Source organism: Oncorhynchus mykiss, chromosome 17 (assembly GCF_013265735.2).
Source record: "Oncorhynchus mykiss isolate Arlee chromosome 17, USDA_OmykA_1.1, whole genome shotgun sequence".
Lineage (NCBI taxonomy): Eukaryota > Metazoa > Chordata > Actinopteri > Salmoniformes > Salmonidae > Oncorhynchus > Oncorhynchus mykiss.
In genome coordinates, this window is record NC_048581.1 from 4589298 (window position 1) to 4607502 (window position 18205).

Below are 18205 nucleotides of genomic sequence, written 5' to 3' on the forward strand. Positions count from 1 at the left end.
ACACACTGACTACAGACAGACAGGTCTGGACACACTGACTACAGACAGACAGGTCTGGACACACTGACTACAGACAGGCCTGGACACACTGACTACAGGCAGATAGGTCTGGACACACTGACTACAGACAGACAGGTCTGGACACACTGACTACAGACAGACAGGTCTGGACACACTGACTACAGACAGACAGACAGGTCTGGACAGACTGACTACAGACAAAGACAGGTCTGGACAGACTGACTACAGACAGACAGACAGGTCTGGACACACTGACTACAGACAGGTCTGGACATACTGACTACAGACAGACAGGTCTGGACACACTGACTACAGACAGACAGACAGGTCTGGACACACTGACTACAGACAGGCAGACAGGTCTGGACACACTGACTACAGACAGGCAGACAGGTCTGGACACACTGACTACAGACAGACAGACAGGTCTGGACACACTGACTACAGACAGGCAGACAGGTCTGGACACACTGACTACAGACAGGCAGACAGGTCTGGACAGACTGACTACAGACAGACAGACAGGTCTGGGCACACTGACTACAGACAGGTCTGGACACACTGACTACAGACAGACAGACAGGTCTGGACACACTGACTACAGACAGACAGACAGGTCTGGACACACTGACTACAGACAGACAGACAGGTCTGGACACACTGACTACAGACAGACAGACAGGCCTGGACACACTGACCACAGACAGGCAGACAGGCCTGGACACACTGACCACAGACAGGCAGACAGGATACTGCAGTCAGAAAGAGAGAGTGTCACACACAGAGTCTGGACTAGGGGTAGCCCTGCTGGGCTTTGGCTCTGTGATCTGTTGGTCTGGCCTGGCCATGTGTGTGTGGCCTGGGGCTCAGGTCATTAACAGACAGCTTGATAACCTAATTAACAGAACTGCCAGCTGTCTGTATAGGGAGGGAGGGATGGATGGATGGATGGAGGAGGAGGCATGGATGGAGGGGAGGGGGGATTGATGGAGGGGAGGGAGGGATGTGGGGAGGGATGGAAAGAGGGGGTAGAGATGGAGAGAGAGGGGTAGAAATGGAAAGAGAGAGAGGGTATAGATGGAGAGAAAGAGAGAGCGGTAGAAATGGAAAGAGAGAGCGAAAGAGGGGTGGAAAGAGAGGAGGAGGAAGTCCCTGTATTCAGGCCAGTTGCTGTGTGTTTAGAGACTGGAGAGAGACAACCTCAATCTACTTTATAGTGTTTAGAGACTAGAGAGACAACCTCAACCTACTTTAGTGTTTAGAGACTGGAGAGGGACAACCTCAACCTACTTTATAGTGTTTAGAGACTAGAGAGAGACAACAGAGAGACAACCTCAACCTACTTTATAGTGTTTAGAGACTAGAGAGAGACAACCTCAACCTACTTTAGTGTTTAGAGACTGGAGAGGGACAACCTCAACCTACTTTATAGTGTTTAGAGACTGGAGAGGGACAACCTCAACCTACTTTATAGTGTTTAGAGACTAAAGAGGGACAACCTCAACCTACTTTATAGTGTTTAGAGACCGGAGAGGGACAACCTCAACCTACTTTATAGTGTTTAGAGACTGGAGACGGACAACCTCAACCTACTTTATAGTGTTTAGAGACTGGAGAGAGACAACCTCAACCTACTGTATAGTGTTTAGAGACTAAAGAGGGACAACCTCAACCTACTTTATAGTGTTTAGAGAGGGACAACCTCAACCTACTTTATAGTGTTTAGAGACTAAAGAGGGACAACCTCAACCTACTTTATAGTGTTTAGAGACTGGAGAGAGACAACCTCAACCTACTTTATAGTGTCTAGAGACTAGAGAGGGACAACCTCTACCTACTTTATAGTGTTTAGAGACTGGAGAGAGACAACCTCAACCTACTTTATAGTGTTTAGAGACTAGAGAGAGACAACCTCAACCTACTTTATAGTGTTTAGAGAGGGACAACCTCAACCTACTTTATAGTGTTTAGAGACTAAAGAGGGACAACCTCTACCTACTTTATAGTGTTTAGAGACTAGAGAGGGACAACCTCTACCTACTTTATAGTGTTTAGAGACTAGAGAGGGACAACCTCTACCTACTTTATAGTGTTTAGAGACTAAAGAGGGTCCTTTTTTGCGTTTTATCCACTAATGGTTAAGGTTAGGAGAAGCTGATCCTAGGGGATGCTGATCCTAGGGGATGCTGATCCTAGGGGATGCTGATCCTAGGTCTGTTCCTAGGGGATGCTGATCCTAGGGGAAGCTGATCCTAGGTCTGTACATAGGGGAAGCTGATCGTAGGTCTGTACCTAGGGGATGCTGATCCTAGGTCTGTACCTAAGGGATGCTGATCCTAGGTCTGTACCTAGGGGATGCTGATCCTAGGTCTGTACCTAGGGGATGCTGATCCTAGGTCTGTACCTAGGGGATGCTGATCCTAGGTCTGTACCTAGGGGATGCTGATCCTAGGTCTGTACCTAGGGGATGCTGATCCTAGGTCTGTACCTAGGGGATGCTGATCCTAGGTCTGTACCTAGGGGATGCTGATCCTAGGTCTGTACCTAGGGGATGCTGATCCTAGGTCTGTACCTAGGGGATGCTGATCCTAGGTCTGTACCTAGGGGATGCTGATCCTAGGTCTGTACCTAGGGGATGCTGATCCTAGGTCTGTACCTAAGGGGATGCTGATCCTAGGTCTGTACCTAAGGGGATGCTGATCCTAGGTCTATACCTAGGGGATGCTGATCCTAGGTCTGTACCTAGGGGATGCTGATCCTAGGTCTGTACCTAGGGGATGCTGATCCTAGGTCTGTACCTAGGGGATGCTGATCCTAGGTCTGTACCTAGGGGATGCTGATCCTAGGTCTGTACCTAGGGCATGCTGATCCTAGGGGACGCTGATCCTAGGTCTGTTCCTAGGGGAAACTTCACCCCAGAACACATTATAGAGACTTACTGGGCCAGGCGTCTGTGTGTGACAGACTGGGGTTGAACCCCGTGACTGTTAGCCAGTTGAGCTAAAGCCCTGGGAGCTAATGCAACTCTTCATGTGTGTGTGCGGTGGTGACAGTATCTCTGTTCTTTCACAGAGACCACACACACACACACACACACACACACACACACACACACACACACACACACACACACACACACCCAGCCTCTTTCTTTGTGGCCCAGATATAACCGCTGACGTTACACACACACACACACCCTGTCTGCGTGTGTGTGTGTGTGCGCGCATGTGTGTGTGTGTGTGTGTTCGTGTCTACATGTGTGTGTGTGTTCGTGTCTACGTGTGTGTGTGTGTGTGTGTGTGTGTGTGTGTGTGTGTGTGTGTGTGTGTGTGTGCGCGCATGTGTGTGTTCGTGTCTACGTGTGTGTGTGTGTGTTCGTGTCTACGTGTGTGTGTGTGTGTGTGTGTGTGTGTTCGTGTCTACGTGTGTGTGTGTGTGTGTTCGTGTCTACGTGTGTGTGTGTGTGTGTGTGTGTTCGTGTCTACGTGTGTGTGTGTGTTCGTGTCTACGTGTGTGTGTGTGTGTGTGTGTGTGTGTGTGTTCGTGTCTACGTGTGTGTGTGTGTTCGTGTCTACGTGTGTGTGTGTGTGTGTGTGTGTGTGTGTGTGTGTTCGTGTCTCCGCACATCCTCTTTTCTTCATGCTAATTTAATCACTGAAAGGAAAGGAGGGGAGAGATGGATCTGGGAGTGGAGGAGGAGACGGAGGGAGGGAGGGAGGGAGGGGAGAGATGGATCTGGGAGTGGAGGAGGAGACGGAGGGGAGAGATGGATCTGGGAGTGGAGGAGGAGGAGGGAGAGGAGAGATGGATCTGGGAGTGGAGGAGGAGGAGGGAGAGGAGAGATGGATCTGGGAGTGGAGGAGGAGGAGGGAGGGAGGGGAGAGATGGATCTGGGAGTGGAGGAGGAGACGGAGGGGAGAGATGGATCTGGGAGTGGAGGAGGAGGAGGGAGGGAGGGGAGAGATGGATCTGGGAGTGGAGGAGGAGACGGAGGGAGGGAGGGAGGGAGGGGAGAGATGGATCTGGGAGTGGAGGAGGAGACGGAGGGGAGAGATGGATCTGGGAGTGGAGGAGGAGGAGGGAGAGGAGAGATGGATCTGGGAGTGGAGGAGGAGGAGGGAGAGGAGAGATGGATCTGGGAGTGGAGGAGGAGGAGGGAGGGAGGGGAGAGATGGATCTGGGAGTGGAGGAGGAGACGGAGGGGAGAGATGGATCTGGGAGTGGAGGAGGAGGAGGGAGGGAGGGGAGAGATGGATCTGGGAGTGGAGGAGGAGGAGGGAGGGAGGGGAGAGATGGATCTGGGAGTGGAGGAGGAGACGGAGGGAGGGGAGAGATGGATCTGGGAGTGGAGGAGGAGACGGAGGGAGGGGAGAGATGGATCTGGGAGTGGAGGAGGAGACGGAGGGAGGGGAGAGATGGATCTGGGAGTGGAGGAGGAGACGGAGGGAGGGGAGAGATGGATCTGGGAGTGGAGGAGGAGACGGAGGGAGGGAGGGGAGAGATGGATCTGGGAGTGGAGGAGGAGGAGGGAGGGAGGGGAGAGATGGATCTGGGAGTGGAGGAGGAGGAGGGAGGGAGGGGAGAGATGGATCTGGGAGTGGAGGAGGAGGAGGGAGGGAGGGGAGAGATGGATCTGGGAGTGGAGGAGGAGACGGAGGGAGGGGAGAGATGGATCTGGGAGTGGAGGAGGAGACGGAGGGAGGGGAGAGATGGATCTGGGAGTGGAGGAGGAGACGGAGGGAGGGGAGAGATGGATCTGGGAGTGGAGGAGGAGACGGAGGGAGGGGAGAGATGGATCTGGGAGTGGAGGAGGAGACGGAGGGAGGGGAGAGATGGATCTGGGAGTGGAGGAGGAGACGGAGGGAGGGGAGAGATGGATCTGGGAGTGGAGGAGGAGACGGAGGCAGGGGAGAGATGGATCTGGGAGTGGAGGAGGAGACGGAGGGAGGGGAGAGATGGATCTGGGAGTGGAGGAGGAGACGGAGGGAGGGAGGGGAGAGATGGATCTGGGAGTGGAGGAGGAGACGGAGGGAGGGGAGAGATGGATCTGGGAGTGGAGGAGGAGACGGAGGGAGGGGAGAGATGGATCTGGGAGTGGAGGAGGAGACGGAGGGAGGGGAGAGATGGATCTGGGAGTGGAGGAGGAGACGGGGGAGGGGAGAGATGGATCTGGGAGTGGAGGAGGAGACGGGGGGAGGGGAGAGATGGATCTGGGAGTGGAGGAGGAGGGGATGGAGGGAGAGGAGAGATGGATCTGGGAGTGGAGGAGGAGACGGAGGGAGGGAGAGGAGAGAAGGATCTGGGAGTGGAGGAGGAGACGGAGGGAGGGGAGAGATGGATCTGGGAGTGGAGGAGGAGACGGAGGGAGGGAGAGGAGAGATGGATCTGGGAGTGGAGGAGGAGACGGAGGGAGGGGAGAGATGGATCTGGGAGTGGAGGAGGAGACGGGATGGAGAGGAGAGATGGATCTGGGAGTGGAGGAGGAGACGGGATGGAGGGAGAGGAGAGATGGATCTGGGAGTGGAGGAGGAGACGGAGGGAGGGGAGAGATGGATCTGGGAGTGGAGGAGGAGGAGGGAGGGGAGAGATGGATCTGGGAGTGGAGGAGGAGACGGGAGGGGAGAGTTGGATCTGGGAGTGGAGGAGGAGACGGGATGGAGGGAGAGGAGAGATGGATCTGGGAGTGGAGGAGGAGACGGGATGGAGGGAGGGGAGAGATGGATCTGGGAGTGGAGGAGGAGACGGGATGGAGGGAGAGGAGAGATGGATCTGGGAGTGGAGGAGGAGACGGGATGGAGGGAGAGGAGAGATGGATCTGGGAGTGGAGGAGGAGACGGGATGGAGGGAGAGGAGAGATGGATCTGGGAGTGGAGGAGGAGACGGAGGGAGGGGAGAGATGGATCTGGGAGTGGAGGAGGAGGAGGGAGGGGAGAGATGGATCTGGGAGTGGAGGAGGAGACGGGAGGGGAGAGATGGATCTGGGAGTGGAGGAGGAGACGGGATGGAGGGAGAGGAGAGATGGATCTGGGAGTGGAGGAGGAGACGGGATGGAGGGAGAGGAGAGATGGATCTGGGAGTGGAGGAGGAGACGGGATGGAGGGAGAGGAGAGATGGATCTGGGAGTGGAGGAGGAGACGGGATGGAGGGAGGGGAGAGATGGATCTGGGAGTGGAGGAGGAGACGGAGGGGAGAGATGGATCTGGGAGTGGAGGAGGAGACGGAGGGAGGGGAGAGATGGATCTGGGAGTGGAGGAGGAGACGGAGGGAGGGGAGAGATGGATCTGGGAGTGGAGGAGGAGACGGAGGGAGGGGAGAGATGGATCTGGGAGTGGAGGAGGAGGAGGGAGGGGAGAGATGGATCTGGGAGTGGAGGAGGAGACGGGATGGAGGGAGAGGAGAGATGGATCTGGGAGTGGAGGAGGAGACGGGATGGAGGGAGAGGAGAGATGGATCTGGGAGTGGAGGAGGAGACGGGATGGAGGGAGGGGAGAGATGGATCTGGGAGTGGAGGAGGAGGAGGGAGGGGAGAGATGGATCTGGGAGTGGAGGAGGAGACGGGATGGAGGGAGAGGAGAGATGGATCTGGGAGTGGAGGAGGAGACGGGATGGAGGGAGAGGAGAGATGGATCTGGGAGTGGAGGAGGAGACGGGATGGAGGGAGGGGAGAGATGGATCTGGGAGTGGAGGAGGAGGAGGGAGGGGAGAGATGGATCTGGGAGTGGAGGAGGAGACGGGATGGAGGGAGGGGAGAGATGGATCTGGGAGTGGAGGAGGAGACGGGATGGGAGAGATGGATCTGGGAGTGGAGGAGGAGGAGGGAGGGGAGAGATGGATCTGGGAGTGGAGGAGGAGACGGGATGGAGGGAGGGGAGAGATGGATCTGGGAGTGGAGGAGGAGACGGGATGGAGGGAGAGGAGAGATGGATCGGGGAGTGGAGGAGGAGACGGGATGGAGGGAGGGGAGAGATGGATCTGGGAGTGGAGGAGGAGACGGGATGGAGGGAGAGGAGAGATGGATCGGGGAGTGGAGGAGGAGACGGAGGGAGGGGAGAGATGGATCTGGGAGTGGAGGAGGAGACGGAATGGAGGGAGAGGAGAGATGGATCTGGGAGTGGAGGAGGAGACAGGATGGAGGGAGAGGGTGATGGATCTGGGAGTGGAGGAGGAGACGGAGGGAGGGGAGAGATGGATCTGGGAGTGGAGGAGGAGACGGGATGGAGGGAGAGGAGAGATGGATCGGGGAGTGGAGGAGGAGACGGAGGGAGGGGAGAGATGGATCTGGGAGTGGAGGAGGAGACGGGATGGAGGGAGAGGAGAGATGGATCTGGGAGTGGAGGAGGAGACGGGATGGAGGGAGAGGAGAGATGGATCTGGGAGTGGAGGAGGAGACGGGATGGAGGGAGAGGAGAGATGGATCTGGGAGTGGAGGAGGAGACGGAGGGAGGGGAGAGATGGATCTGGGAGTGGAGGAGGAGACGGGATGGAGGGAGAGGAGAGATGGATCTGGGAGTGGAGGAGGAGACGGAGGGAGGGGAGAGATGGATCTGGGAGTGGAGGAGGAGACGGAGGGAGGGGAGAGATGGATCTGGGAGTGGAGGAGGAGACGGGATGGAGGGAGAGGAGAGATGGATCGGGGAGTGGAGGAGGAGACGGGATGGAGGGAGAGGAGAGATGGATCTGGGAGTGCAGGAGGAGACGGAGGGAGGGGAGAGATGGATCTGGGAGTGGAGGAGGAGACGGGATGGAGGGAGAGGAGAGATGGATCGGGGAGTGGAGGAGGAGACGGAGGGAGGGGAGAGATGGATCGGGGAGTGGAGGAGGAGACGGGATGGAGGGAGAGGAGAGATGGATCGGGGAGTGGAGGAGGAGACGGAATGGAGGGAGAGGAGAGATGGATCTGGGAGTGCAGGAGGAGACAGGATGGAGGGAGAGGGTGATGGATCTGGGAGTGGAGGAGGAGACGGAGGGAGGGGAGAGATGGATCTGGGAGTGGAGGAGGAGACGGGATGGAGGGAGAGGAGAGATGGATCGGGGAGTGGAGGAGGAGACGGAGGGAGGGGAGAGATGGATCTGGGAGTGGAGGAGGAGACGGGATGGAGGGAGAGGAGAGATGGATCTGGGAGTGGAGGAGGAGACGGGATGGAGGGAGAGGAGAGATGGATCTGGGAGTGGAGGAGGAGACGGGATGGAGGGAGAGGAGAGATGGATCTGGGAGTGGAGGAGGAGACGGAGGGAGGGGAGAGATGGATCTGGGAGTGGAGGAGGAGACGGAGGGAGGGGAGAGATGGATCTGGGAGTGGAGGAGGAGACGGGATGGAGGGAGAGGAGAGATGGATCGGGGAGTGGAGGGAGGAGACGGGATGGAGGGAGAGGAGAGATGGATCTGGGAGTGCAGGAGGAGACGGAGGGAGGGGAGAGATGGATCTGGGAGTGGAGGAGGAGACGGGATGGAGGGAGAGGAGAGATGGATCGGGGAGTGGAGGAGGAGACGGAGGGAGGGGAGAGATGGATCGGGGAGTGGAGGAGGAGACGGGATGGAGGGAGAGGAGAGATGGATCGGGGAGTGGAGGAGGAGACGGAATGGAGGGAGAGGAGAGATGGATCTGGGAGTGCAGGAGGAGACGGAGGGAGGGGAGAGATGGATCTGGGAGTGGAGGAGGAGACGGGATGGAGGGAGAGGAGAGATGGATCGGGGAGTGGAGGAGGAGACGGAGGGAGGGGAGAGATGGATCGGGGAGTGGAGGAGGAGACGGAATGGAGGGAGAGGAGAGATGGATCGGGGAGTGGAGGAGGAGACGGAGGGAGGGGAGAGATGGATCTGGGAGTGGAGCAGGACACAGGATGGAGGGAGAGGGTGATGGATCTGGGAGTGAGGAGGAGAAGGGGATGGAGGGAGAGGGTGATGGATCTGGGAGTGAGGAGAAGGAGAAGAGGATGGAGGGAGAGGGTGATGGATCTGGGAGTGGAGGAGGAGAAGGGGATGGAGGGAGAGGGGGATGGATCTGGGAGTGGAGAAGGAGACAGGGATGGAGGGAGAGGGTGATGGATCTCGGAGTGGAGACAGGGATGGAGGGAGAGGGTGATGGATCTGGGAGTGGAGGAGGAGAAGGGGATGGAGGGAGAGGGTGATGGATCTGGGAGTGGAGAAGGAGACAGGGATGGAGGGAGAGGGTGATGGATCTCGGAGTGGAGAAGGAGACAGGGATGGAGGGAGAGGGTGATGGATCTGGGAGTGGAGGAGACGGGGATGGAGGGAGAGGGTGATGGATCTGGGAGTGAGGAGAAGGAGACAGGGATGGAGGGAGAGGGTGATGGATCTTTGAGTGAGGAGACAGGGATGGAGGGAGAGGGTGATGGATCTGGGAGTGGAGGAGAAGGAGAAGGGGATGGAGGGAGGGGGAGGGGGATGGATCTGGGGATTGAGGAGAAGGAGAAGGGGATGGAGGGAGAGGGGGATGGATCTGGGAGTGAGGAAAAGGAGACAGGGATGGAGGGAGAGAGTGATGGATCTGGGAGTGAGGAGACGGGGATGGAGGGAGAGGGTGATGGATCTGGGAGTGAGGAGACGGGGATGGAGGGAGAGGGTGATGGATCTGGGAGTGGAGGAGAAGGAGAAGAGGATGGAGGGAGAGGGTGATGGATCTGGGAGTGAGGAGAAGGAGGGAGAGGGTGATGGATCTGGGAGTGAGGAGAAGGGGATGGAGGGAGAGGGTGATGGATCTGGGAGTGAGGAGACGGGATGGAGGGAGAGGGTGATGGATCTGGGAGTGAGGAGACGGGATGGAGGGAGAGGGTGATGGATCTGGGAGTGAGGAGATGGGATGGAGGGAGAGGGTGATGGATCTGGGAGTGAGGAGACGGGGATGGAGGGAGAGGGTGATGGATCTGGGAGTGGAGGAGAAGGAGAAGAGGATGGAGGGAGAGGGTGATGGATCTGGGAGTGAGGAGACGGGGATCGAGGGAGAGGGTGATGGATCTGGGAGTGGAGGAGAAGGAGAAGAGGATGGAGGGAGAGGGTGATGGATCTGGGAGTGAGGAGAAGGAGGGAGAGGGTGATGGATCTGGGAGTGAGGAGACGGGATGGAGGGAGAGGGTGATGGATCTGGGAGTGAGGAGACGGGGATGGAGGGAGAGGGTGATGGATCTGGGAGTGAGGAGACGGGATGGAGGGAGAGGGTGATGGATCTGGGAGTGAGGAGACGGGATGGAGGGAGAGGGTGATGGATCTGGGAGTGAGGGGATGCAGGGAGAGGGTGATGGATCTGGGAGTGAGGAGAATGGGATGGAGGGAGAGGGTGATGGATCTGGGAGTGAGGAGACGGGATGGAGGGAGAGGGTGATGGATCTGGGAGTGAGGAGACGGGATGGAGGGTGAGGGTGATGGATCTGGGAGTGAGGAGACGGGATGGAGGGAGAGGGTGATGGATCTGGGAGTGAGGAGACGGGGATGGAGGGAGAGGGTGATGGATCTGGGAGTGGAGGAGAAGGAGAAGAGGATGGCAGGAGAGGGTGATGGATCTGGGAGTGAGGAGAAGGAGACGGGGATGGAGGGAGAGGGTGATGGATCTGGGAGTGAGGAGAAGGAGACGGGGATGGAGGGAGAGGGTGATGGATCTGGGAGTGAGGAGAAGGAGACGGGGATGGAGGGAGAGGGTGATGGATCTGGGAGTGAGGAGAAGGAGGGAGAGGGTGATGGATCTGGGAGTGAGGAGAAGAGGAAGGAGGGAGAGGGTGATGGATCTGGGAGTGAGGAGAAGGAGGGAGAGGAGAGATGGATCTGGGAGTGAGGAGAAGGAGGGAGAGGAGAGATGGATCTGGGAGTGGAGGAGAAGGGGATGGAAGAAAAGAGACAAGAGGAAAAGAGAGTTTTCAGTGACATAAAAAATTCCTTGCTCGGGGGTTTCCATGGCTACAGTGACATCACCACACTACAGCTACTTCGTGTGTGAGAGAGACAGACCTCTTATTTCTGCCTCAGTTGATCCATGGTTACTGGCAGTTGCCAGGCAACAGTAGTCATGGAAAAAAGCAAGTTTCTGAGAGAGAGAGATTCCAGAACTCTGAAAGAACATCTCTGATTGCCATCAATCAGACAAAACAAACACAGACTGATGAAGGTGGAGAGAGAGAAGAAACAGACTGATGGAGGGAGGTGGAGAGAGAGAACAAACACAGACTGATGGAGGTGGAGAGAGAACAAACACAGACTGATGGAGGTGGAGAGAGAGAGAACAAACACAGACTGATGGAGGGAGGTGGAGAGAGAACAAACACAGACGGATGGAGGGAGGTAGAGAGAGAACAAACACAGACTGATGGAGGGAGGTGGAGAGAGAGAACAAACACAGACTGATGGAGGTGGAGAGAGAGAACAAACACAGACTGATGGAGGGAGGTGGAGAGAGAGAACAAACACAGACTGATGGAGGTGGAGAGAGAACAAACACAGACTGATGGAGGGAGGTGGAGAGAGAACAAACACAGACTGATGGAGGGAGGTGGAGAGAGAACAAACACAGACTGATGGAGGGAGGTGGAGAGAGAACAAACACAGACTGATGGAGGGAGGTGGAGAGAGAACAAACACAGACTGATGGAGGGAGGTGGAGAGAGAACAAACACAGACTGATGGAGGGAGGTGGAGAGAGAACAAACACAGCCTGATGGAGGTGGAGAGAGAACAAACACAGACTGATGGAGGGAGGTGGAGAGAGAACAAACACAGACTGATGGAGGGAGGTGGAGAGAGAACAAACACAGACTGATGGAGGGAGGTGGAGAGAGAGAACAAACACAGACTGATGGAGGTGGAGAGAGAGAACAAACACAGACTGATGGAGGGAGGTGGAGAGAGAGAACAAACACAGACTGATGAAGGGAGGTGGAGAGAGAACAAACACAGACTGATGGAGGTGGAGAGAGAGAACAAACACAGACTGATGGAGGGAGGTGGAGAGAGAGAGAACATACACAGACTGATGGAGGGAGGTGGAGAGAGAGAACAAACACAGACTGATGGAGGGAGGTGGAGAGAGAGAACAAACAGAGACTGATGGAGGGAGGTGGAGAGAGAGAACACAGACTGATGGAGGTGGAGAGAGAGAAACACAGACTGATGGAGGGAGGTGGAGAGAGAGAACACAGACTGATGGAGGGAGGTGGAGAGAGAGAACAAACACAGACTGATGGAGGGAGGTGGAGAGAGAACAAACAGACTGGTGGAGGTGGAGAGAGGGAACAAACACAGACTGATGGAGGGAGGTGGAGAGAGAGAGAACAAACACAGACTGATGGAGGGAGGTGGAGAGAGAGAACAAACACAGACTGATGGAGGGAGGTGGAGAGAGAGAACAAACACAGACTGATGGAGGGAGGTGGAGAGAGACAACAAACACAGACTGATGGAGGTAGAGAGAGAGAACAAACACAGACTGATGGAGGGAGGTGGAGAGAGAGAACAAACACAGACTGATGGAGGGAGGTGCAGAGAGAGAACAAACAGACTGGTGGAGGTGGAGAGAGAGAACAAACACAGACTGATGGAGGGAGGTGGAGAGAGAGAACAAACACAGACTGATGGAGGTGGAGAGAGAGAACACAGACTGATGGAGGGAGGTGGAGAGAGAGAGAACACAGACTGATGGAGGGAGGTGGAGAGAGAGAGAACACAGACTGATGGAGGGAGAGAAAATGAGGGGGGGAGAGGGGCAGTATCATTTAATAATATAGAGTCAGTAATGTTACTATATGATTGGCTGACTGTCTGATTGGCTGACTGTCAGAACGCTGATTGTCTGATTGGCTGACTGTCTGATTGGCTGACTGGCTGATTGGCTGACTGGCTGATTGGCTGATTGTCAGAACGCTGATTGTCTGATTGGCTGACTGTCTGATTGTCTGATTGGCTGACTGTCTAATTGGCTGACTGTCAGAACGCTGATTGGCTGACTGTCTGACTGTCTGATTGGCTGACTGGCTGATTGGCTGACTGTCTGATTGGCTGACTGGCTGATTGGCTGACTGGCTGACTGTCTGATTGGCTGATTGTCAGACCGCTGATTGTCTGATTGGCTGACTGGCTGATTGGCTGACTGTCTGATTGGCTGACTGTCTGATTGGCTGATTGTCAGAATTCTGATTGGCTGACTGTCTGACTGGCTGATTGGCTGATTGGCTGACTGTCAGAACGCTGATTGTCTGATTGGCTGACTGTCTGACTGGCTGATTGGCTGACTGGCTGATTGGCTGATTGGCTGACTGTCTGATTGGCTGACTGGCTGATTGGCTGACTGTCTGATTGGCTGATTGTCAGACCGCTGATTGTCTGATTGGCTGACTGGCTGACTGGCTGATTGGCTGACTGTCTGGCTGATTGTCAGAATGCTGATTGTCTGATTGGCTGACTGTCTGCCTGGATGATTGGCTGATTGGCTGACTGTCTGATTGGCTGACTGGCTGATTGGCTGACTGTCTGATTGGCTGACTGTCAGAACGCTGATTGTCTGATTGGCTGACTGTCTGATTGGCTGACTGTCTGATTGGCTGATTGTCAGAACGCTGATTGTCTGATTGGCTGACTGGCTGATTGGCTGACTGTCTGATTGGCTGATTGTCAGATCGCTGATTGTTCTGTTTGTTGTCTGTTCTGACTGGCTGATTGGCTGACTGGCTGATTGGCTGATTGTCTGACTGTCTGACTGTCTGATTGGCTGTCAGATCGCTGATTGTTCTGTTTGTTGTCTGTTCTGAATTGCTGACTGGCTGATTGGCTGACTGGCTGACTGTCTGATTGGCTGACTGTCAGAACGCTGATTGGCTGACTGTCTGATTGGCTGACTGGCTGATTGGCTGACTGTCTGATTGGCTGATTGTCAGATCGCTGATTGTTCTGTTTGTTGTCTGTTCTGACTGGCTGACTGTCTGACTGGCTGATTGGCTGACTGGCTGATTGGCTGACTGGCTGATTGTCAGATTGCTGATTGTTCTGTTTGTTGTCTGTTCTGAATTCCAGATTTATGAATAACAGAGTTCCGTCCAATAAGAGGTATCAACCCACAGACTATGAACATGCTGCAAACTGTGCTACACACGCGGTGAGACACACACACACACACACACAGACACACACACACACACACACACACACACACACACACACACACACACACACACACACACACACACACACACACACAGACACACACACACACACATACACACACACACACACACACATACACACACACAGAGGTACATACACACACATACACACACACACAGAGGTACATACACACACACACACACACACACACACACAGGACCACACACACACACACACACACACACACACACACACACACACACACACGAACATATACCCATACAATCACAAATACATACACACCGAACCAAACGCACACACCGTGAGACACACACTGCCACTGACACACACAGTAACAGAAACATAGTAATTATTAAAATCATGATTATAATCTAATAATGCCAGTTAGCAGACACTTTTGTCCAAAGCGACTAACAGTCATGTGTTATGTTTGGGTGGTCCTGGGAGTTGAACCAACACCCTGTTATGTTTGGGTGGTCCTGGGAGTTGAACCAACACCATGTTATGTTTGGGTGGTTCTGGGAGTTGAACCAACACCATGTTATGTTTGGGTGGTTCTGGGAGTTGAACCAACACCATGTTATGTTTGGGTGGTCCTGGGAGTTGAACCAACACCGTGTTATGTTTGGGTGGTACTGGGAGTTGAACCAACACCGTGTTATGTTTGGGTGGTACTGGGAGTTGAACCAACACCATGTTATGTTTGGGTGGTACTGGGAGTTGAACCAACACCATGTTATGTTTGGGTGGTCCTGGGAGTTGAACCAACACCCTGTTATGTTTGGGTGGTCCTGGGAGTTGAACCAACACCATGTTATGTTTGGGTGGTCCTGGGAGTTGAACCAACACCATGTTATGTTTGGGTGGTCCTGGGAGTTGAACCAACACCATGTTATGTTTGGGTGGTCCTGGGAGTTGAACCAACACCCTGTTATGTTTGGGTGGTCCTGGGAGTTGAACCAACACCATGTTATGTTTGGGTGGTCCTGGGAGTTGAACCAACACCATGTTATGTTTGGGTGGTCCTGGGAGTTGAACCAACAGAGGACCACCATGTTATGTTTGGGTGGTCCTGGGAGTTGAACCAACACCATGTTATGTTTGGGTGGTACTGGGAGTTGAACCAACACCCTGTTATGTTTGGGTGGTCCTGGGAGTTGAACCAACACCATGTTATGTTTGGGTGGTCCTGGGAGTTGAACCAACACCCTGTTATGTTTGGGTGGTCCTGGGAGTTGAACCAACACCATGTTATGTTTGGGTGGTTCTGGGAGTTGAACCAACACCATGTTATGTTTGGGTGGTCCTGGGAGTTGAACCAACACCATGTTATGTTTGGGTGGTCCTGGGAGTTGAACCAACAGAGGACCACCATGTTATGTTTGGGTGGTCCTGGGAGTTGAACCAACACCATGTTATGTTTGGGTGGTCCTGGGAGTTGAACCAACACCATGTTATGTTTGGGTGGTCCTGGGAGTTGAACCAACAGAGGACCACCATGTTATGTTTGGGTGGTCCTGGGAGTTGAACCAACAGAGGACCACCATGTTTTGTTTGGGTGGTTCTGGGAGTTGAACCAACACCATGTTATGTTTGGGTGGTCCTGGGAGTTGAACCAACAGAGGACCACCATGTTATGTTTGGGTGGTCCTGGGAGTTGAACCAACACCATGTTATGTTTGGGTGGTCCTGGGAGTTGAACCAACAGAGGACCACCATGTTATGTTTGGGTGGTCCTGGGAGTTGAACCAACAGAGGACCACCATGTTATGTTTGGGTGGTCCTGGGAGTTGAACCAACAGAGGACCACCATGTTATGTTTGGGTGGTCCTGGGAGTTGAACCAACGGAGGACCACCATGTTATGTTTGGGTGGTCCTGGGAGTTGAACCAACACCATGTTATGTTTGGGTGGTTCTGGGAGTTGAACCAACACCATGTTATGTTTGGGTGGTTCTGGGAGTTGAACCAACACCATGTTATGTTTGGGTGGTCCTGGGAGTTGAACCAACACCGTGTTATGTTTGGGTGGTACTGGGAGTTGAACCAACACCGTGTTATGTTTGGGTGGTACTGGGAGTTGAACCAACACCATGTTATGTGTGGGTGGTCCTGGGAGTTGAACCAACACCCTGTTATGTTTGGGTGGTCCTGGGAGTTGAACCAACACCATGTTATGTTTGGGTGGTTCTGGGAGTTGATCCAACAGAGGACCACCATGTTATGTTTGGGTGGTCCTGGGAGTTGAACCAACACCATGTTATGTTTGGGTGGTCCTGGGAGTTGAACCAACACCATGTTATGTGTGGGTGGTCCTGGGAGTTGAACCAACAGAGGACCACCATGTTATGTTTGGGTGGTCCTGGGAGTTGAACCAACACCGTGTTATGTTTGGGTGGTCCTGGGAGTTGAACCAACACCGTGTTATGTTTGGGTGGTCCTGGGAGTTGAACCAACACCGTGTTATGTTTGGGTGGTCCTGGGAGTTGAACCAACACCGTGTTATGTTTGGGTGGTCCTGGGAGTTGAACCAACAGAGGACCACCATGTTATGTTTGGGTGGTCCTGGGAGTTGAACCAACACCGTGTTATGTTTGGGTGGTACTGGGAGTTGAACCAACACCATGTTATGTTTGGGTGGTCCTGGGAGTTGAACCAACACCGTGTTATGTTTGGGTGGTCCTGGGAGTTGAACCAACACCATGTTATGTTTGGGTGGTCCTGGGAGTTGAACCAACACCATGTTATGTTTGGGTGGTCCTGGGAGTTGAACCAACAGAGGACCACCATGTTATGTTTGGGTGGCCCTGGGAGTTGAACCAACACCATGTTATGTTTGGGTGGTCCTGGGAGTTGAACCAACACCATGTTATGTTTGGGTGGTTCTGGGAGTTGAACCAACACCATGTTATGTGTGGGTGGTCCTGGGAGTTGAACCAACACCATGTTATGTTTGGGTGGTCCTGGGAGTTGAACCAACACCATGTTATGTGTGGGTGGTCCTGGGAGTTGAACCAACACCATGTTATGTTTGGGTGGTCCTGGGAGTTGAACCAACAGAGGACCACCATGTTATGTTTGGGTGGTCCTGGGAGTTGAACCAACAGAGGACCACCATGTTATGTTTGGGTGGTCCTGGGAGTTGAACCAACACCATGTTATGTTTGGGTGGTCCTGGGAGTTGAACCAACAGAGGACCACCATGTTATGTTTGGGTGGTCCTGGGAGTTGAACCAACAGAGGACCACCATGTTTTGTTTGGGTGGTTCTGGGAGTTGAACCAACACCATGTTATGTTTGGGTGGTACTGGGAGTTGAACCAACACCATGTTATGTTTGGGTGGTCCTGGGAGTTGAACCAACACCATGTTATGTTTGGGTGGTTCTGGGAGTTGAACCAACACCATGTTATGTTTGGGTGGTTCTGGGAGTTGAACCAACACCATGTTATGTTTGGGTGGTCCTGGGAGTTGAACCAACACCATGTTATGTTTGGGTGGTCCTGGGAGTTGAACCAACAGAGGACCACCATGTTATGTTTGGGTGGTCCTGGGAGTTGAACCAACACCATGTTATGTTTGGGTGGTCCTGGGAGTTGAACCAACAGAGGACCACCATGTTATGTTTGGGTGGTCCTGGGAGTTGAACCAACAGAGGACCACCATGCTATGTTTGGGTTGTCCTGGGAGTTGAACCAACACCATGTTATGTTTGGGTGGTCCTGGGAGTTGAACCAACACCATGTTATGTCTGGGTGGTCCTGGGAGTTGAACCAACACCATGTTATGTTTGGGTGGTCCTGGGAGTTGAACCAACGGAGGACCACCATGGTTGAATTTAATAATTTATTGTGTTCTATTTCCTGCAGCTGTGGGTAATCCCCAGCCTATTGGGTAGCTCTGTGCTGCACTTCCTGTCTGAGGACCAATGGGAGCGCGTCTCAGCCTGGCTCTATGGGGCGGGGCTCACCTCCCTCTTCCTCATCTCTACTCTGTTCCACACGGTGACCTGGAAGAAAAGCCACCTACGGTACACACACACACAGTCACGCACGCACAAAAAC

At 54.2% G+C, this 18205-nt stretch overlaps 1 protein-coding gene across 2 annotated transcripts in view; it reads left to right on the plus strand.

Moving 5' to 3' along the window:
- The window catches only part of LOC118940220 (monocyte to macrophage differentiation factor 2-like), a 38104-nt gene that overhangs the window by 3426 nt on the left and 16473 nt on the right, over window positions 1-18205 (plus strand). For both annotated transcript variants that reach the window (XM_036948697.1, XM_036948698.1), the window contains exons 2-3: window positions 14033-14114; window positions 18011-18171. In XM_036948697.1, the coding sequence (XP_036804592.1) occupies window positions 14033-14114; window positions 18011-18171 (243 nt within the window). The remainder of the gene's footprint in view (window positions 1-14032; window positions 14115-18010; window positions 18172-18205) is intronic.